The following is a 22874-nucleotide window of genomic DNA, read 5'->3' as shown; positions in this document are numbered from 1 at the left end:
ACAGTGAAGGAAATAATTATTTGATCCCTTGCTGATTTTGTAAGTTTGCCCACTGACAAAGACATGAACAGTCTATAATTTTAAAGGTAAGTTAATTTTAACATTGAGAGATAGAATATCAAAAGTAAAATTCAGAAAATCATTGTATAAATTAAATAAATTTGTTTGCATTTTGCAGTGAGAAATAAGTATTTGATCTCTCTGGCAAACAAGACTTAATACTTGGTGGCAAAACTCTTGTTGGCAAGCACATGTCAGGATGAATTTTAGTCCACTACTCTTTGCAGATCATCTCTAAATCATTAAGATTTGGAAACCTTGCTGGATGGATAATAAATATGACTACAGGGGTACATTTGCTGCAAGTTGTTTGCTATATAAGTGCAATGACGTGGCTGAACGCTCCCTGTTATCCACCCCCACACGGTGTCCACAGCCGAAGGAATTATGACACACACCGGTCTCATGGATAACGGTTGCTTTTACTTCAGCAGGAATGGGAATTATAACTTGGAACAAATAAGGAACAGTCTCTCATGGGTAGTCCACTGCAATTTGAGTTCACCCTTAGATGCTGACATGTGATTGGGGTCTGGAGCTTTAAGAGCACTGGAGAGTCTTTTGGTGTTTTACAGAAGGAGGTAGACGCAGCAATTAGAGGTTACAGACCTGTACTCGGGGTTAACTCCACAGTGTGTCACGGCACGTGCACAAGTACTTATAGGTGAATGTAGAAACTGGGGAGAATCCAGTCAGAAAGACTTTAAATGTGGTGAATCCAGTCAGAAAGACTTTAGATATGACGAATCCTGTCAGAAAGACTTTAGAATAATGTCTGTACAGGTTAGAGAGGGAACCAAAGTAGTGTCAACCAAAGCCCCCATTACAGGTATAATCATAACCAAAGCTTTTCTACATAAATTACTCCAAATAAGTACACTAAGATCCAGGGGTTCTTACCATACCCCATTCAGTATTCTCCCATCAAGGACACCCAACACACTGTCGCATCCAGCTTCAAGAACCTCTTCTAACAGGTAGTATCATCCTCCAGCGTACCATACCTAAAACATCTCTACACCCCTAAGACTCGTATATGTGCATCCAGATCTGCTCTTCTGTGCAGGGCTACTCACAAAATTCACCATTTTGAGATGTGCGCCTCATACCTGTTTGCAAGACCTGGAGCTAATGCACCAAGCTGGCAGACAGTCGCAAGCCACAACTCCTGGGACCACGAGCCACACGTGGCTCCCGAGCTACAGGTTGGGGACCCCTGCATTATTGTATACAGTATAAAATGTATACAAATTCAGAACAAACTTTGTAGATATTTTTGCTTACTACAAATGTTTATACTCTGAGATTTTCATTCCCTCCCATGTAGTTTTCTTTTCTTGTCTGAAGATTAGAAGCAGTCTTTCAGGGATGGATTTAATGGTAAGATTCAGTCCATTTTCAGCATTACTGTAATTCTAACTCAGCACATTTGTCTACGTCGGCCTAACGTCTCAGCACCATAAATGCTACAGTACAATAAGCTGCCTAGTTGGAAATGTCAGGCTAGAGATCACAGACGGGATTGGCACAAAGACCTTGCATATTGTATACACATATTAAATCTAGTTTCCATAATACCATATTGTTAAGAGAAACCCATAGAAATATAGGCTCCTGGTATGAATAATGCATTTGTCTCTTTTTTGACAGATACAAAAATGGGACGCTTATCTTGGCCGACAGCTACTTTTATAACTGTTGTCGCTACTGTTTATTTGGAAGCAAAAACGACTCCGCCAGCAAAGTATACTAAAAAAGTCTATAATATGGAGATTGCCAATGCGTTTGAGACTTCATTTGCACCACCAACAGAGGAGACTGTCTTCACCGAGTTATCTGAGACAAGTGACACCACCACTGAGCCGGCCACTTTACACCCTGATTTTAGAACTGCCACCACTTTATACCCTTTTGATAATTTCACTCTTGAAACAGCAGATTTCTTCTTTAACTGCTGTGATTGCTGTTCACCTATGGCTGGACCAAAGGGGGAAGCTGGACCCATGGGACTCCCAGGTAAATGAATACATATGCAACTGAAAGCAAAGAACGGATTCTATTAATGCAGCACATGCCAATGAACAAATAGTATGAGAACTGGTCTCAGGTACTAACGACTATACCATATAATTTAGTTCAATACGTCCTTATTCCTCTACAAAAATAGAGTAATTAGCTCATGGTTCATTTAAAAAGTTATCTTCATTTTAATTTCTCTCATTTATCAATAGTACACGAGAAAATAAGAAAGTTCTGTAATTGCTTATTTAGGATTTAGCAGAGATTGTTTAGCTCAAAGCGCAAGATTGCAAGCTAACATCCAAGATCTCGCTCGCAGTTTCACTGCGAGGGGGACAGCAGAGAGTTGTTCACTCTGCTTGTAGGGATTCAACAAACCAAATGTTTGGACCCAAGTTGGGGTGTCATTTTTCGACACTGGACAGCATTTTTTTGATAGATGTTAATCACTAAAATCACCATTATTTGCCTACCAATTGTTTTCTTAAACAATAAAAGACAGCCATGAATTGGTGATAATTACACATTAAGAAATGCGCATGCTGTAAACTCTACAGAGGCTTTAAAATGTAAAGCTTAACAGATTACCCTCCTTTGGTATCAATTTCCTATATACTATAATGTGAAAAAACAACAACACAAGTTTCTGCTCTTTCTTCTATTCATTATTTTAATTAAAAAAAAAATTCTGCCGACTTAGCACTTCAGTCCATACCAAAAAAAAAAAAAAATAGCATTTGGAATGGATGCGAACAGAAGATATTTTATTAAATAAATTACTTCTAGCCTGCCCATAGTGTAGAAATACCTGGTGTAGGGATTTGCTCTGGTAGGCAGTGGCGGGGCCCCAGTAATGAGGCAACACACAGGCTTAGAGTCCAAACTTCAGTGGTTTAATGACACTTTAAACACTAAGTATCAGAAAGTAAGGAAAAAAACACAAACATATGGAGAACCACTGGAGAACCACTGGTCTCCGACTCACCCTTGCACGAGACAGGCTTAACTAAGCAGCTGCCAGGTCAGCGACGTCCGCCAGGTGTCATTCCCTGGGTTGCTATGAGTCTAGACGCAAAACCTTTGCAGCAGGTGTAGTCCAATAGAACAAGTTCAGGCTAACTCCAGCCCAGCTCCTCATACCCTGCACACACAGACCATGTGCCAAACAACAAACTCCATTATGTAGCCCATAACCACACCCACCTTTGTGATTGTGACATCACTGCAGGTCCTCAACCTTAGGCAAAATCCAGGCCAAATTGTATCCTGCTGGGAGAACACATATACTCTGCATTACTGTTCTAAAATGGCAATACATTGTAATCACCTTGCACAAGATAGTGCAGCTGTAAGCAAAGAGAGTTGGCTGCAGACACAGCCAGACTTCCCAGAGAGAAGATAAGCATATTTTATTACCATGTTTACCTTCTTGATTTCCTTACACTCCTTTACGCTGAACCAGCATTTGGGTATATAGATTAGGAATGCAGTACACTGACAGTGCTTCCTTCTCTGAACCTAGTGAACATTTGAACACTGGATGTAGTGAATGAGCAAAACCTTCTGGGTCCTTTGGAGACCCAGTCAGCTCTACTATGCAGCTATGAGGCTGAAATATCCCTATAACAGGGGCTAACATACCAGCCCATTACAAGGGAAAACAGCAATTGACCTTAAAGGGAATATGACAGTTGATACATGCTTCACAATTCATGTACAGCATGTATCAAGCACAGGCTGTACAAACTCATCCAGGTATCCCCGTCAGCTTTTCCTGACAGCTGCCCTGGATTGACAGGTCTGTCAATCCAGGTCAGTGGGCAGGGAGATGCCATTTGGGGTCCACAATCCATCTAGTCTCAAGTGTTGTGAGTTCATTTTCCCCTCCACCACTGAGGCCCGATGAACTCCCTCTTCTGGTAAAGAAAGGTAGTGAGCCTGATTATCAAGCAGCTGAGACTAATGATGATGACTGGCTGAGTGGAGTTACTGACTGGATATAAGGCCGCCGACGCCCTTCTGCCCTGCGGGTGATTTCTCTGTGGGACCCTTGGAGACCAGTCTGAATTTAAACTAGAACAACATGGGAAGGGAAGCAAAAGACCAGAAAAAGCCATACACCTGACAAATGCTATTGAGAACTCTGCTATTAGAAGTGGAAAGAAAGAACAAAGATGAAAGAATCTAATTAATAAAAATATTGGAGAAAGAGAAACCAATCACAAACTAAAATGTTTCTATACTAATGCACAAAGCATGGGCAACAAACAAAGAGAATTGGAACTACTAACACAGGAAAAGAAATATGATGTCATTGGAATCACTGAAACTTGGTGGGACAATACACATGATTGGAATACAAGACTAGAAGGATACAACTTATTTGCAAGAAACAGACTTGATAAACGAGGAGGGGGTGTCGCATTGTATGTTAGAAATGCGTATATCTGCACAGAGATTGAAGCTTCAGAGACTGGGAGTTCTGTGGAAACTGTTTGGGTAAGAATACAAGGACAGAACATGGATGGGAAATCTTGAAAAATGAAATTCTCAAAGCACAGTTGTTAACAATTCCGAAAAGAGGGAAGAAGGAAGCATTTAAGGAAACCAGGATGGATGAACACAGAACTTAAGCACATGCTAAAAAGGAAGAAAAAAATGTTTATAAAATGGAAAGAGGGAGGCATATCTAAAGAAGAATATAATGCTGTCTGCACAACCTGCAGGGCACAAATCAGATTACTAAAGCTGACAATGAATTGAGGCTTGCAAGAGATGTCAAAAGCAATAATAAAGGATTTTGGGGATATGTCAAAAGTAAAAGATAAGTCAAAGATGCTATAGGATTTTTACAGGATGAAAATGATGAAATGGTAAGACAGGATGTTGAGAAGGCTGAACTTTTAAATTCCTTTTTGCATCTGTTTTCTCTGAGAAAGGAAATGTAACATCAACTGTTATTCACTGTCCTATTAAGGGAATAGAAGAATCCAGGATATCTATAAACAGAAAGATAGTGAGGAAACACTTAGCTAACCTAAATGAATTCAAGTCTCCAGGTCCAGATGAATTACACCCCAGATTACTGAAGGAGATAGCAGAAGAAATTTTTGAACCCCTCTCCATAATCTTTGAAAATTCTTGGAGAACAGGAGAAGTGCCAGAAGACTGGAGAAGAGCAAATGTTGTTCCTATCTTCAAAAAGGGGAAGAAGGTGGACCCAGGCAACTATAGGCCGGTGAGTCTGACTTCTATACCAGGAAAGATCTTTGAACAAATTATTAAATAACATGTATGTCAATACCTGGATAAGAATGAAGTGATTAAACAGAGTCAGCATGGGTTTGTAACTAATAAGTCATGTCAGACTAACTTAATTTCCTTCTATGACGGTATCACTGATTGGGTGGATCAAGGAAATGCTGTAGATATAGTATATCTTGACTTCAGCAAAGCATTTGACAAAGTCTCTCATACAATCGTTATTGAAAAAATGACTAAGTATGGAATGGACAAGGCAACTGTTAGGTGGATTCATAGCTGGCTTAGTGATCGGACCCAAGAGTGGTCGTAAATGGCTGCACATCCAGTTGGAAGAATGTCTCAAGTGGGGTACCACAGGGCTCTGTCCTGGGCCCTGTATTGTTCAACATCTTTATCAACGATTTAGATGAAGGAATTGAGGGTAAACTGATTAAATTTGCTGATGACACAAAGCTAGGAGGGATAGCTAATACTAGAGAAGAGACAGAGAGGATTCAAAAAGATTTAAATAAACTGGAGAAGTGGGCAGCAACTAACAGAATGGTTTTTAACAGGGAGAAATGCAAAGTACTACATCTGGGCAATAAAAATGAAAAAAGCATATATAGAATGGGAGAAATAGGGCTAAGTGACAGCACATGTGAAAAAGACTTGGGTATACTAATAGATCACAGACTGAATATGAGTCAACAGTGTGATGCAGCAGCCAAAAAAGCAAATGCAATTCTAGGATGTATTAACAGAAGCATACAGTCTAGATCACGTGAAGTCATTATTTCCCTCTACTCCTCTTTGGTCAGACCTCATGTGGAATATTGTGTCCAGTTTTGGGCACCACATTTTAAAAAAGACATCAACAAACTGGAGCAAGTTCAGAAAAGAGCGACCAGAATGGTGACCGGTCTGCAAACCCTGTCTTATGAGGAAAGGTTGCAGGATTTGGGAATGTTTAGTTTGCAAAAGAGAAGACTGAGAGGAGACTTAATAGCTGTCTACAAATATCTAAAGGGCTGTCACATTGTAGAAGGATCAACTTTATTCTCATTTGCACAAGGAAAGACTAGAAGCAATGGGATGAAACTGAATGGGAGGAGACACAGATTAGATATTAGAAAAAACTTTTTGACAGTTAGAGTGATCAATGAGTGGAACAGGCTGCCACGAGAAGTGGTGAGTTCTCCTTCAATGGAAGTCTTCAAACAGAGGCTGGACAGACATCTGACTGGGATGATTTAGCGAATCCTGCTTTGAGCAGGGGGTTGGACCAGATGGCCCAGGAGGTCCCTTCCAACTCTACGATTCTATGATTCTATGAATTCCTGCTCTTCTAAAGCTAAGTTTTCTGCTCAGCTTTTTGCATTTGTGCTTTGACTTTGTTTTGTGCTTTGCTTTTCTGGATTTCTGCCATTCCCTTCTGGGGTGAGCTGAATTCCTTTAGCTCTGTCTTCAGAAAATACCTGAGTGCTGATATAGTTTTGAAGCCTAGCTGCTTCAGGGTCTTTTTCCATATCAGCCTGTTGGCTTATGTCTTTGATAGGGTTTTGGCAGATTGCAGACAGCAACCTTCCTTTCCTGTCCTGTTTAGTTAGCTTGGGCCCCAACGTTTGCTCAGCCTATCTTTCTATCTTTGTGAGTGTTTTTTCATCTTGCTTCACCTTCATTATATGTTGGGGGCTGCCTTTTGCTATGGGGTCTGCTCTGGGGCAGTTCAGATTTCCTTTTCTGTCTTTAGGCTATTTATCTCTCCGGCTGTGATCGAGGGGTCTAGGGCTCCGTAGGAACCCCCCACGGCTACTGCTAGTTGTGTTGATAGGTTCAGGGGTCTGCAATCTGATAGTTGCCAACTTCTCTGGTTTTCTGGACGTAGCTTCTATTTTTGTGTCTGCCTCCTACGGTGACTCTATCATAACAGAATCACCCGCCATACCGCAGATCCTAGGGTACTCAATAGCAAGAAAGAATTGTAAAAAAAAAAAAAAAAAAAAAAAAAAGAAAAAAGTGTGTATATTTTTTCCTCTATATCTCTGAGGCCGTAGGGGGAATTTTTTTCTTTCTCTCAATGGAGATAAAGCAATTGTCTGATCGTGTGGAGCAGCTCGCTGCGGAAGTGCGGGGAATTTCCGCCTAACTTGCTCATTCACATGCTGCTGAACCAAAGATTCCTACACCTGATGTATTTTTTGGGATCGGTCTAAATTTTTGAATTTCAAAAATAATTGTAAATTGTTTTTTGCCTTGAAGCCTAACTCGTCAGGGAGCTCCACGCAGCAGGTTAAAATTGTTATCTCTTTGCTGCGTGGCGATCCCCAGGATTGGGCGTTTTCTTTGAAACCAGATGATCCTATTCTGACTAATGTGAACGCATTTTTTCAAGCCTTGGGGTTGTTGTATGACGAACCTAATGCTATTGATCAGGCTGAAAAGACCCTGTTGGCATTGAGCCAGGGTCAAGATTCTGCAGAATTGTACTGTCAAAAATTCCAAAAGTGGGCGGTCCTTACTACCTGGAATGATAATGCCTTGGCAGCTCTCTTTCAGAAGGGTTTGTCAGAAGCCGTAAAAGATACTATGGTGGGATTTCTTGTTCCCTCTGGTCTGGATGATTCTATGTCATTAGCTATTCAGGCTGATCGGCGTTTGCGTGAACGCAGGATTGCACGAGAGGTGTTGCCACCAGTTGAACAGGTGTCTGAACCTATGCAATGTGATAGAGTTTTGTCCAGAGAGCAGCGTCAGGAGTTCAGAAGGCGTAATAAGCTGTGTTTTTTCTGTGGAGATGCCTCGCATATTATTTCTGTCTTTCCTAAACGAGAGAAACGCTTTGCACACATGTTTTCTGTTGGTGGTGTTCAACCTAAGTTTCTTCTGGCTATTACTCTGATCTGCTCCCTGTCCACATTTTCCGCCAAGGCTTTTGTGGATTCAGGAGCAGCCCTAAACCCAATGGACTTGGATTTTGCTAAATGTTGTGGATTTCCGATGACACCCCTGCAGACGCCTATCCCTTTGAGGGGGATTGATGCTACTCCTTTGGCGAAAAATAAACCTCAGTTTTGGACCCAGGTGGTAATGCGGGTCGCCCCAGACCATCAAGAAAATTGCAGATTTTTGGTGTTGCATAATCTGCATGATACTATTGTTCTGGGGTTTCCCTGGTTACAAATTCATAATCCAGTTTTGGATTGGAAATCTGTGTCTGTGGTGAGTTGGGGTTGTCGGTGTGCCTTTATTGAGGCTCCGGTGTTTTCCACCTCTCCTCAGTCGCATGATGTTCCTGACTATTTGGCAGACTTTTATGATGTATTTAGTGAGAATGAGTCTGCGTCTTTGCCTCCTCATAGGAGTTATGACTGTGCAATTGAACTGAGCCCGGGGTGTAAATTTCCCAAGGGTCGGCTCTTCAATTCATCTGTACCCGAGCACGAGGCTATGCCATCCTATATTAAGGAGGCATTGGAGAAGGGTCATATTAGACCATCCTCGTCACCCTTAGGTGCCGGTTTTTTTTTTTGTAGCCAAAAAGGATGGATCATTAAGACCTTGTATTGATTATCGTGCCCTCAACAAAATTACTGTTAAATATCAGTATCCGTTACCCCTGATTTCGGATCTATTCTCTAGAGTTAAAGGTGCTTGCTGGTTTACCAAGCTTGACCTCAGGGGGGTGTATAATCTTATTTGCATTAAGCATGGGGATGAATGGAAGACGGCGTTTAATACTCCGGGGGGACATTTTGAGTACCTGGTGATGCCTTTTGGGCTCACTAATGCCCCTTCTGTCTTCCAGTGCTTCATGAACGATATTTTCCGAGATTTTGTCGATAAATTTTTGATTATCTATCTGGATGATATTTTGATCTTCTCCAAGGATTGGGATTCTCATGTGGAACATATTCGGACTGTGTTCCGGATCTTGAGGGAGAATTCCCTGTATGTCAAAGGATCTAAATGCCTTTTTGGAGTACAGAGGATTTCTTTTTTGGGATTTATTTTGTCTCCATCAACTATTGAAATGGACCCGGCCAAGGTACAGGCCATTTACGATTGGGTTCAGCCCACTTCTTTGAAGGCCCTCCAGAAGTTTTTGGGTTTTGCTAATTTTTATCGGAAATTTATAGCAAAATTTTCTAGTATTGCCAAGCCATTGACTGATTTGACTAAGAAGGGTGCTGATGTGTTAAATTGGTCTCTGGAGGCTGTTTCTTCCTTTCAGGAGCTGAAGCGAAGATTCACCTCCGCCCCGGTTTTGTGGCAACCTGATGTCTCACTTCCGTTCCAGGTAGAGGTGGATGTTTCTGAGATTGGTGCAGGAGCTGTTTTGTCCCAAAGGGATCCTGTAACATCTAAAATGAATCCCTGTGCTTTCTTTTCCCGAAAGTTCTCTCCATCTGAACGTAACTATGATGTGGGGAATCGGGAACTGTTGGCCATGAAATGGGCATTTGAGGAGTGGAGACATTGGTTGGAGAGAGCTAAGCATCAAGTCGTGGTCCTCACTGACCACAAGAATTTGATTTACCTGGAGTCGGCTAAGCGCTTGAACCCTAGACAGACTAGGTGGGCCTTGTTTTTTACACGTTTTGATTTTGTGGTTTCTTTTCTTCCTGGAACTAAGAATGTCAAGGCAGACGCCCTCTCTAGGAGCTTCTTTGCTGATTCTCCTGTGGTGACCAAGCCTGCTACCATCTTAGGCGAAGGGGTAGTTCTTTCTGCCATCTCGCCCGATTTGAGACGTGCTCTAGAAGAGTTCCAGGAGGACAAACCTGAGCGTTGTCCCAGTGGAAAGTTGTATGTTCCTGACCAGTGGAAGAAGAGAGTGATGTCTGAAGTTCATTGCTCTGCTTTGGCTGGTCATCCAGGTAATTTTGGTACTAGAGATCTCGTGAGTCAGTCTTTTTGGTGGCCCTCCTTGTTTCGTGATGTCAGGAATTTTGTGCAGTCCTGTGCGACTTGCTCCCGGTCTAAATCGTGTTCTCGCTCTAGTTGGTTGTTGATGCCTTTGCCTGTCCCCAAGAGGCCATGGACCCATATTTCAATGGATTTCATCTCTGATATGCCTGTCTCTCAAAGGATGACTGTTATTTGGGTGATTTGTGATAGGTTATCTAAAATGGTTCATCTTGTACCACTCCCAAAGTTGCCGTCTTCCTCTGAGTTGGTGCCCCTGTTTTTGCAACAGGTGGTTCGCTTGCACGGGATTCCTGAGAACATTGTATCTGACAGAGGAGTTCAGTTTGTGTCTAGATTTTGGAGAACTTTCTGTTCCAAGCTGGGAATTCAGTTGTCCTTCTCCTCTGCTTTTCACCCTCAGACCAATGGGCAGACAGAGAGAACAAACCAGACCTTGGAGTCGTATTTGAGATGTTTTATTTCCGCTGATCAGGATGATTGGGTTTCATTTTTGCCCTTGGCCGAATTTGCTTTAAATAATAGAGCTAGTTCTGCCACTTTGATGTCACCTTTTTTTTGTAACTTTGGGTTTCATCCTCGATTTTCTTCAGGGCAGGTGGAGCCCTCTGCCTGCCCAGGTGTTGACACTGTGGTGGAGAGAATGCACCAGATCTGGGACCAAGTGGTGGATAAGTTATCTCTCTCCCAGGAAAAGGCCCAGCGGTTTTCCAACCGACATAGGACCATTGGTCCCCAGTTTAAGGTTGGTGATATGGTTTGGTTATCATCAAAAAATATTGCTATGAAGGTGGCTTCTCCTAAGTTTAAGCCTAGATTTATTGGACCTTACAAGATTTTGGAGATTATTAATCCGGTCTCTTTTCGTTTGGCTCTTCCTGTCACATTTAAAATCCATAATGTGTTCCATAAGTCTTTGTTGAAGAGGTTTGTTGAACCTGTTGTTCCGGGGGTGGCACCTCCAGACCCTGTATTGGTTGAAGGTAACATGGAATATGAGGTAGAGAAAATACTGGATTCCCGTCTTGCTAGACGGAGACTCCAGTATTTGGTTAAGTGGAAGGGTTATGGTCAGGAGGATAATTCCTGGGTCTCTGCCTCTGATATTCATGCCAAAAGATTGCTGCGTGCCTTTCATCGGGCTCACCCTGATCGCCCTGGTGGCGTGGCTGAGGGTTCGGTGACCCCTCCTCAAGGGGGAGGTACTGTGAGTTGTGAGTTCAGTGAGTTGTGAGTTCATTTTCCCCTCCACCACTGAGGCCCGGTGAACTCCCTCTTCTGGTAAAGAAAGGTAGTGAGCCTGATTATCAAGCAGCTGAGACTAATGATGATGACTGGCTGAGTGGAGTTACTGACTGGATATAAGGCCGCCGACGCCCTTCTGCCCTGCGGGTGATTTCTCTGTGGGATCCTTGGAGACCAGTCTGAATTCCTGCTCTTCTAAAGCTAAGTTTTCTGCTCAGCTTTTTGCATTTGTACTTTGACTTTGTTTTTTGCTTTGTCTTTCTGGATTTCTGCCATTCCCTTCTGGGGTGAGCTGAATTCCTTTAGCTCTGTCTTCAGAAAATACCTGAGTGCTGATATAGTTTTGAAGCCTAGCTGCTTCAGGGTCTTTTTCCATATCAGTCTGTTGGATTATGTCTTTGATAGGGTTTTGGCAGATTGCAGACAGCAACCTTCCTTTCCTGTCCTGGTTAGTTAGGCTGAGCAAACGTTGGGGCCCAAGCTATCTTTCTATCTTTGTGAGAGTTTTTTCATCTTGCTTCACCGTCATTATATGTTGGGGGCTGCCTTTTGCTTTGGGGTCTGCTCTGGGGCAGTTTAGATTTCCTTTTCTGTCTTTAGGCTATTTATCTCTCCGGCTGTGATCGAGGGGTCTAGGGCTCCGTAGGAACCCCCCACGGCTACTGCTAGTTGTGTTGATAGGTTCAGGGGTCTGCAATCTGATAGTTGCCAACTTCTCTGGTTTTCTGGACGTAGCTTCTCTTTTTGTGTCTGCCTCCTACGGTGACTCTATCATAACACTCAAGCTTTTAAAGTATGTTTTTCTCTGAAACACCACAGAGTTTCAGAGTCAAATATACCTGGCTGAATTCATAGAGTCAGTGCCTGATACATATTGGATTGGGTATCATGTATCAGCTGTCAGGTTCTCTTTAAGATTGTATGAGGGGCATAGTGTGTAAAATAAAAAAAATAAACACTACTAGTCTACTAGTCTGAAGAGTTTTTAGCTCTGCCCCATTGAAAAAATATATAGCAGTTCTTCATGGCCACAGTCAAAAATTTAAAAAGTGAAAAATAGACATGTATTTCCTATTTTCCTTACATATTTCTCTATATAAAAAATGAATATCAAAATTATATAAAATTAAACCCCATGTATCGCAAAAAAAGGGGGAAAAAATCATTTGTATATCGAAACGAGAAAATATTTTTGGAGCTGCTGAAAGTGCATGTACAATAAAACCTGAAAAAGTGCTTGATCCTTTGATGGATCAGAATAGCGATAAAAATGATAAAGAAGAACTAACCAAGGTAAGTTCTTTTTGGTGTAAATAATCTTTGATATATTGTTTGATACTTGCGGACCATTGTGTACTCTTTGAGAAGGTGAATAATTGTTAACCCCGCATGATTTACCATACAAAGAAAACTAATCATGGTGTAAAAGAAAAGCAATTCAATGACAAGTTAGCTCTTCTGCATGTGTATCTGTTCAGCAAAGATGTTCTATAACCTTTGTACACATTCACTAATATGTTCCCTTTTTCCTTTCATCTAGCTCATATAATGAAAGAAGTGCATCTTCTAGTAGTCAAAATTAATATTACAGTTGAATTGATATTACGAAGATGAGCATTTTCTTGGTGAAATATTCTTCAGATTACTTATGATGTATAATTACTTTTCACTTTTTTTATTGCTTATTGACGGATAATTCAGATTGTGTTTTGTTTTCCATTATTGCATTTGTTCTGAAACAAAAGAGGGAAAAATACTTCTAGATTTTTATTGGATCCACAAATCACTAGGAGAACCAGCATTTGAAACACACTGTTCTCAGGCCAGGCAAGATTTGAAGTCTTGTATATCGTAAACTATAGGGCAGCCTAATAAAAGCAAAGACTCTGTTCTTTCAGTTTATTGAAAATTACAAGTTGCTTATTTGGTTTTCTTTTCAAAAGTTTTATAGGTTGTTACATCTTTGGTTGTGAACTATTTATGGAGTAATATTGAGACCATTTAAAATATTCTTCCACTATATAAAAGGTTGCGGGATCCCTCTTATATATTGGTTAGCACTGTAAAATGGCTGTAACGTAGTATTGTATAGGCTTATTACTGAGCTTATTAGATTTGCAATTTGCTGAGAACACTTGTATTACTGAAGGGCTGAATTCCGTACATGTGCGTGTATTAAAAAAGTCTACAAAATGCTGACTTTTTGTTAAAACTTGTAGTTTTAAAAAATAAGCAAATTACTGTAAATTATTACATTACTATCCTTTTGTTGACAGCTATCTTTCTGGACTTCCCCATATACAAGGACTCTAGGCTCCGCCAGACGTTTCGGTATTCTCTATGAGAAAGTCACTTCCAGAATTATCTGGTACCGGCACATCTCCCCTCTAGACAACATGATCGGCAATTGAATTCCAACTGCCTGATCTATATACCCTTTCACAAAATCTTTTGGTAGACCATCAAAACCCCTATTCACAGTGGATGGTCATTCACTCACCACAAAGTTGGCTGAATTTGCTGACTTTTATGTAATGTGCATGGTTGTCTTAAAGATAAAATATAGCAGAGGATGAGACAGAAAGAAACAAAGGGCCAGCAGCCCTAATCAACATCTGATTCCCAAAACTCACATAATCTAGCATATAGTAGCAAGGTGAGAAAAGCAAAATTTAGCTTTTAATCTATAAGTATAAAATCACATAGAAGGTAGTGTCAAAGGAAAACACCTTTGTTACACATAGGTAAAATAAATGAATAGACAGCCACAGTGATGGACAAGTCACTAAGAAAGAGGAATACGCACATTTGTTTCACATAGATATTGTATATTGAGAAGATAGATCTGTGGATAGAAACTCCGCTACTCTGCCTCAGAATGACAGTGGTCACAAAGAGAACTTTTAGCATATGGAGACAAATATCATTATAACACACTGTCACATGGCAGAAAAGGAAACTTCTCACCCAATATGTGACGCACCTAGAGTAAAGTAGAAGATACCTTATGCAGTATATCCAAGGACACCATCCTCATTAGGTCTGCAAATGGGTAAAAGCAGGAACATTGACCCTGTTAGGTCCTGTGGGTCAAAACAATAGTCCTAAAAGCTCCATAGCTTCCGCCGTTACAAGGGCAGTACACAGCTTTCCCTAAGATGTAATTGCCCTACATAGCCGTGCTTTCCTCCCGACGCATTTTTCCTTGTAGGTTCTGCAGGGGAGGACATGTGCGCGCATATAGTAAGAAAAGGCTAAGTGTCCACTGCCCACCCTGCTAGTTGTCAGAATAGTGTTGCTTAATGATACCATTTATTGGGTAAATTATATTCCTGCAGGTTAAAGTTAGGCAAGTCCTGGTAGGCAGTGGTGTAATTTGGTGTTCTTCACTCCAATGCAAAACCACAAGTCATTTTCATTTTACTGGTCCTCTTATTTAGCTCAAAAAGACCATTTTGGTTTTCTTTTTCAGAGACCAAGAGTGACTGAAACCCATGCACTCACTGTAGTTGCAGACCTTCTGGCAGGGAATAAGCCTCTAATGGTGGAGGCCAGGGAAGAACTAGCAAACCACGCTGCCTTGTCCAATCTAGCTGCAGCACTGGAATTGTCTATATTATAGTGGTGCAAGGAAATAGTGGTGCTACAGTATGTTGGTGTGTGTGCTCTTCCCTGAAGAACTGCTCAGTAAAAGGCTTTAGATGGATAGGTAGGAGTCTACCATAGATGTGACCTGTAAATCTGTGTCAAAGTGGCAACTAGCATGTATCCTCAGCCCAGCCTCATTCACCGTGCGTTTACTGCTTGCGGCAGGCCGTGCCACTGAACTTGTTTTTTATCTGTGCTCCTTTATGTTGCTGCTGCATGTGGAATTAATCTAGCCTTGGGGGGGAATAGCCAGTCTCTGCAGGAAATTAACCCTGCTGTGTACTGCAGAGCTTTGGTTCCCCAGACCTATCTCTTGCTCCTCTGACCCTTCGGTCACCTGCTGCAGTCCCGTGCACTGTCCTGGAGGGGTACCTATCTGAACACCAGATAGTCGTTTTATCATGCCACTCCAGGGTACGCCCAGCCTGTGACACAGTGGATCCACACCCACCAGCATTACAATATATACAGGAGTTCAATAGCATAGGCGATCCAACTACATCCTTAAAGCAGCCTCTGACTGATTTTTAGATTGCATGCAAGGATGCAAATAATACAATTGTTGGCTCACAATTACTAAGGAGTGGCTAGAGTTACAGTAGATAATGGAGCGCTCTATGTGGAGAGCACTGGGCCCATATTCTGTTCTTACACAGAGGTGCTCTACTATTTGTGTCATTGATAGAGCATACATTTTTTTGCACTATATTGTGGGGTTATTCCTCCCGGAAGCATCACTCAGTAATATGATATCAGATGACACAATTTATTTTCTGCCTGAATCTGGATGAATGAAATAAAATCCTCCATATGGCTCCTTATAAAATTGAAGACATGCAAAGGTAAAGTCACTAATGGCACTGATTATAGCTTTGCATATACCCTAAATTAGAAATACACCTAAAGCCTTCCTTCCCATTTCTTCCTCGCTGCTAATAAGCATAAGCATCATCGTTATTATTCCTACCTCAAGAAAAAAGGAACAGCTATGAAATGTGGGCATTCTGCCAGGGGGCAAAAGCGTAGACTGCTAAGGCGAGTTACAACACCAACATAGCGTGGCAGCCATCAGGTTGGCAGCTTCCACATCTATATTCCTAATTGCATAAGGATTAGGAATATATGGAATGTCATTATTAGTCGCACAATTACTGGGATTTGCTTAGTACAATTGACAATTTGCCAAGCCGCAGCTGCATTTATACTTGATTTTAACAAACCTTTTATCAAAAATGCAAAATTCTGTTCAGAGGTGTTCTGAGAGCGGGATTCTTCACGATGTCTGCTATTTGTTTCTTGATCTTGGAAGGTGATTTTTGACTACATATTGATTTCATTCCTCTGGATCAAATGACATTAACAGTGCCTGTGAACTGTCAGACGATTTTCTATCATTGAAAACCACTATGTTAATTTTAATCCAAGTGCGGCTTTTCATTCTATTTTGCAGGTCCTAAAGGAGACACTGGGGACATAGGATTGCCAGGACCACATGGAGCAACCGGTCCCCCAGGCCCAAAAGGCTATAAAGGAGACAAAGGTGTATGAAAATTACATTATATTGATTTAACTCAAATTTAATGGAAGAGAAAAATAGGATAAAAATTAAGGTTCCTGTAATATAACATGTTAGTAAACCACAAAATCGCAACCTGCTCATCTTCCAACTGGCATCACTTTTTATAGTGTACCTCTGGTAAAATACAGTAAACTGAACAATGCTCTTGTCTTGAACCTTTGAAAGATATGGACATTTTGAGGGTGGGAATTTTTCTTTAAAATACATGTATTTTTTAGCTTTATTTATTTTACTCACTTATATAGCGCCATTCCCTATTAGTATGTCTGGAGGAAACCCAGGCAAACACGGAGACATGCAAACTCCTTGCAGATGTTGACCTTGTTGGGATTTGAACCCAGGACTCCAGTGCTGCAAAAGCAACACTGTTAACCACTGAGCTAAACCAGAATGATGCAGAATGAGTAAACTGTAAATTTGACAGTGAGCTCATCTCATGGCTAAAAGTTGCAAAAGTCCCTCATACACATAAGAGCTCATACTCACTTGCGAGAGACTCGCACGATTCTTGTGCGAGTCTCTCACATGAAAACCTGGCACTGCCGCTGGCACTCGGACCGGAGCGTGTGGTGTGATGGCCAGGAAAGGCAACGTCCGAGAGTGGACCCTCTGGATCGCGGAACTGGAGCTCCCGAGGGCGAGCACGCCAGGTGGAGCCGACCCCTATACAGGGATCATTAGGGGCAGACCCTCGGAAGATAGAGACCGCGACAGCTAGAACCAAGATGGGCAGCTCAAGGGACCAGAGAGCAACGGGTGAAACAAGAGCACAAAACGAACCAGAGATACAGGATGGGTCAGGAACGCAGGGCAGAGCACGGAGCACTGGACGGAGTAAGGAGTACAGGACTGAGAGAGGAATGCAGGGCGGACACGGGGGACAGGACTGAGTAAGGAGCACAGGACGGACACAGGGCACAGGACTAAGTAAGGAGCACAGAACTAAGTAAGGAGCACAGGACAGAGTAAGGCACGGGGTACCAAAAGGAAGTTGTAGGGAAGCCCCCTACAACTTGGCCAGAAATACCGCTAGAGGAAGCACACGATAATCCACCATCTTCGAGACGCCTGATATACCATACGCTGCCGGATGATTGGGCGGCCAGGGCCTCTGGGCGGGCGATGCAGGGTTAAGAATCCTGCAGAGAGCGCGCCCGCGGCCTAAGGTGCCTTCGCAGGACAGCCATAAGCCGGGAGGACGGGAGCAAGGGGGAGGCGGGCACAGCGCGGCGAGGCATGGGCTGGTGAGTTGAGGCGGCGGCGGACCCCGCCGCTGCTGGCAAGGTGGCGGTGACTGCTGCCGACGTGACAGTGTGGCTACATGTATTTCTATGCAGCCGCACGCTCCGGTCCGAGTGCCGGCGGTAGTGCCAGGTTTTCATGCAAGAGACTCGTGTTGTGAGTTCATTTTTCCCTTCACTATTGAGGTCTGATGAACTCCCTCCTCTGGTGAAGGAAGGTAGTGAGGCTGATTATCAGACACCTGGGCAGCTAGATGATGACTGGGTGACTGGAATTGAGGACTGGATATAAGGCTGCCAACGCCCTTCTTCCTGGCTGGTGATTTTCCTGCTGGATTCTTGGAGACCAGTCTGATTCCTGCATCTCAAAGCTAAGTTTTTCTGCTCTGCTTTGTACTCTTCAGTTTGTTTTTGTTTTGCCTTGTTTTTTGGGAGTTCTGCCATCCCCGGCCGGGGGTGAGCTGAATTCCATTTTTGTCTCTGATCTTTTGATCTTTTGCTCTGTCTTCAGAATATACCTGAGTGCTGATATAGTCTTTTGAAGCCTAGCGACTTCAGGGCCTGTTTTTCCTATCAGTCGGTTGGCTCATTTTTATAGGGTTTTTGCGGATGGCAGACAGCAGCTTTCCTATCCTGTCCTATGTAGTTAGCTTGGGCCCCATCATTTGCTCAACCTATCTTTCTATCTGTGTTAGTGTTTTCATCTTGCTTCACCGTCATTATATGTTGGGGGCTGCCTATTGCTTTGGGGTCTGCTCTGGGGCAGTTTAGTTTTCCCCTTTCTGTCTTTAGGCTATATAGTTCTCCGGCTGTGATCGAGGGGTCTAGGGCACCGTAGGAACCCCCCACGGCTACTGCTAGTTGTTGTGGATAGGTTCAGGGGTCTGCAATCCGATAGCTGCCAACCTCTCTGGTTTTTCTGGACTTAGCTGGTATTTTGTTTTTTCCTCCTTCGGTGACTCATCATAACAAACTCGCATGAGAATCTTGCGAGTCTCTCGCAAGTGAGTATGAGCCCTTAGATGAAAGTTGACTGATCCCACCAATTATGGAGCAATTGGCGGACCACCTGATATTTCCTGACAAAGTGTCTGAAAACACATAAATGCTCAACTGATCAGAGTGCTCATGTATTTCGTAGAGCCATCTGTGTGCTGAATGAATATTAAAGTGGACATTTGACTTCTTACACTGTAACTTCCTGCAGAAAGTTGCAGGAATATAGATAACATTTTTTCCTATTTTCTTATTTCTCATATCATTCAACAACACATGTCATTTATTTCAGCTTTGTGGGTGTGTCATTTCAACCCTCTATGATGCTGTCAAATCATAAAAAGGCAGCGCCTTATGGAGGGAAAAGTAGATGTCCACAGTTCTGACCGAACTGAAACACCTGTACAGATGGTTAGGACTATGCCACTGTGATCACCCAAGTCTTCATCTATCTCACATGACCACACCTTCAACCAGTGACGTTATAGCGATATTGCTAGCGATATTAATTAGTGTGACAGGCCCTTAAGTCTTATCTCTGCTCTCATGAATGACTTTCTGAGATGATTATCTTGGTAGCAAAATCCCCTTTAAAGAAGACCTGTCACCAGGTCAATAATGGCTGGGTTTTACTCACTTATTCCCAATGCTGTCTAGTATTTTTTTTTTTTTAATCTGCCAAACATCTCCAGAGGTATGGGCCTTTTCATTTAGCACTAATTGTCTGGTGCAGGGTACTAATGAAGAGCAGCCTAGAGACAAGCCCCTGAGAATCATAATTTTTGGCTCTAAATAAAAAAATCTGTGCTTCTGGAGTCGTATGATGGAATAATAAAACAGACAAAAAAAAATTAATTCTCAGGAGACTATTGTAAGGGAGGGACAGGACTGTAGTTGTGACCCGAATAACCGCAATATCGTGGTCCAGTCCTTCCCCTACAGAAAACTGTACTCTTCTCTCTGGCATACCTGCATCTCCAGATTCAGCTTCCTCTGGGCATTTCCCAGGCAATGATGGTCCCTCTTTCAGGCGACCCCCATCAATGGACACACCGTCCAAGTTAACTTTAACACTTTCTTTACTGAGTACTTCACATGTTACATCCACAGCTGGTACATTATGACATTTACTTGCTTCCTCATCTTTCCCTTTCTGGCTGTTGCTTCTGTGCAGTAAACACCCGGACCGGAATGTCCTAGACTGACCCCAGTTCCTTCCTAGCCTAATTCCTTCTGCATGTTTCGCCCCAGACTCGAAATCATCAGTCACCAGGTTTGGTTGCCTCTGGTAAAGCATCCGGCCGGTCTGTACCAAGCTCGTCGAAGCTCCAACTTCCTTCACCTCAGCTGTCCAGCCGACTCCTGCCCTAAAAGCATCACCCCAGGTGATAAGTCACCACATCTTTCCATTTCTGTACTGGCCCACTGCTATGACACACAGTGGCTGTGGTAACGTGGGCTGCAGTGCTTGAATGTTGCATGGCTGTCAAGCCATCTGAGCATATAGCCCATGTGGATACTAGGGCACCCTGGCCCCATCTGACCTAACTTCTTACGAGGTCCCTGCTTACTACCCGGCAGCCCCTCCTACAATTAACCCTCTATGAACATCCTATCCGCTAAACCTATAAGGCCCACTAGTATGCCCCCATCTAGTGGCCCACAACAGAACAACACTAACCCATAATTATGTAAACTATATACTAAAGTGCCCTCCTCTAATGTCCACAAAAGGATGCACTAACTTACCCTAACTATACATGCACAACAAGCACACTATATTATACAATAGCATAGCACAAAACAGGAGACAATATATTACAGCTGTCTACACAATGGTAACACATACATGTGGCAATACCATTAAAGATGAGCGATAATACATATTTTTTTATGCAGCAGTACAGCAGACATTTCTCATAAACATTATCAATTAGCAATCTATACATAATAACATACGAAGGGGCAATCTGAAGAAGGGAAGCCAGAAAGACATCATATCTCGCTCCCTTACACTATGAGGAATAAAACAAAAGTAAAAACTGGCCACATTCTTCAATACAGCTGCTGCTCTTCTGATTTACTGGGCAGGGGGGGGTGTTCTGTGAGTGTCCCTCCCAGGATCCCAGACATTACACTGCACAGTGTGAGAGCAACCAAGCCTCAGCTTGATGCAAAATAAAAATATAATAAGGTAAGTTTTTACAGCAGACTAAACATAGCATTAGAAAAAACACATCTACATAACAAACAAAACAACCACATTCTACATAGACTATAATAACCACTGATCACATAATGTAGCATGGGTAATTACAGTGAACCTGCCATCTGAGTCCAGTGGGCATACTGGGCAGTATGAATCAGATCCTGAATGCACAATTGAAGCCAGGTACATTGAAACGCTCCATCATTTCAGAGAGAGTATACTTTAATTATTCAGCTGGCCACCATAGCCGAAGACTAGACTAATCTGGCTCTGTTCCATCTGATGCCTCCCAGCAATGCTGCAGGTTACTGACAGGACTCTCGCCATTGGAGAGACCTATTAATCTGTCCTATAGGTGCTGGGAAGAACCAGTCAGGTACATCACTAGATTAGTTTACTCTCCAGCTATAGTGGTCTAAATTATATTTTCTCTGACACAGCAGAGCATTTCAGAGTAAAATATACCGGGCTGGAATCATGCAGTCAGGTTTTGATTTATGCTGCCCTGTCATAGAACCTGAATCAGATGACCGATTCCCATTAAATGTCCTGCCAGTTTGTCTAATGACTATGAAAATGGCCAGCTTCTACATCATTTTATTCCAAAATATTGGGTGTACTTGGTTGTAAAGACCCTTGTAGGGGTTTCCCAGTACCTTAAAACTAATGGCCCATTAAGAATGGTCTAATGGTCATCAATATTAGATAATTGGTGGATTGACTGTTTGCTCTCCCACTAAAAAGTTGTTCGACAGGGCATTGCAGCTCGTCCATTTCTTTCTTTTCCAGGCAAAGATCTATAATCTTAGTAATGGCTGTACAAGTGAATTAAAGGGAGACTGTCAAGCCAGACTGACTCTTCAAACCAAACACAAGCGCTCGGTGCATCATGGCGAGGCCAAACCTTTAAACACACCTTCCCACCTACTTGTTATACCTCTCCTCCACCTCCAGCCCTCTTCTTTGATTGACAGCTCTGGCTTTATAGAGTTAGAGAAGGGCAGAGATAGAGAAAACAAGTAGATGGGAAGGTGCACTTAAATATTTGGCCATGGCAAGGTGGAACTGGTGGAACAAGGTTTGAACTGTCATTTTGTGCTGACAGACTCAATTCAAATTTCAATTTAATGGAACTTAGCTTTAAAACCAAGGAAAATCACTAATAAAAGTATAAATTTGTGGTATGTGGACCAGTCAGGGGCATAACCACCGCTGTTGCCTCTGCAACCGGGTCCGGCGATGATGATATCATAGTGGTTGCCATGGCGATAATGAGGTAATAGTGATTTGCCATGGTGACGATGATGTCATAGTGGTTGACATGGCGAAGGTCTGCGCATCAATACATGCTGCTGGCTAATCAGAGGCCAGCAGCTAACATCTGCATGCACGTGACCGGGGAGCATGTCAGTGACATCATGAGACCCGTCTCTTGCACGCTGAAGTCAGCTGCTAGATTCAGAAGAGGACACAGCCCAGCGGGGGAGCTGAGGAAAAGAGAGTATTTATTTATTTTTTTAAAATCAGTAAGTACAACGAGGTCATACTACTACATTGATGACTATGTGTTGTGCATTATAATATATGCAAGACTATGGGCTGTGCATTGTACTATATGGATTACTTTGGGCTATGCATTATACTACATGTATAAATATGAGCTATGTATTAAACTACATGTATGACTATGGTCTGTGTATTATAC

The 22874-nt window shown here is 42.4% G+C and overlaps 1 protein-coding gene across 1 annotated transcript in view; it reads left to right on the top strand.

The window, feature by feature from the left end:
• The first annotated feature begins 1718 nt into the window (after window positions 1-1718).
• OTOL1 (otolin 1) overlaps window positions 1719-22874 on the top strand; it is a 33496-nt gene continuing 12340 nt past the window's right edge. Inside the window, exons 1-2 of the mRNA XM_073578950.1 lie at window positions 1719-2076; window positions 16595-16684. Coding sequence (XP_073435051.1) covers window positions 1719-2076; window positions 16595-16684 — 448 coding nt within the window. The remainder of the gene's footprint in view (window positions 2077-16594; window positions 16685-22874) is intronic.

Source organism: Dendrobates tinctorius, unplaced genomic scaffold, assembly GCF_039654945.1.
Source record: "Dendrobates tinctorius isolate UK_male_01 unplaced genomic scaffold, ASM3965494v1 ptg000060l, whole genome shotgun sequence".
Classification (NCBI taxonomy): domain Eukaryota; kingdom Metazoa; phylum Chordata; class Amphibia; order Anura; family Dendrobatidae; genus Dendrobates; species Dendrobates tinctorius.
The sequence above is the reverse complement of the archived record's forward strand: the minus strand, read 5'-3'. Positions and strand labels throughout refer to the sequence as shown.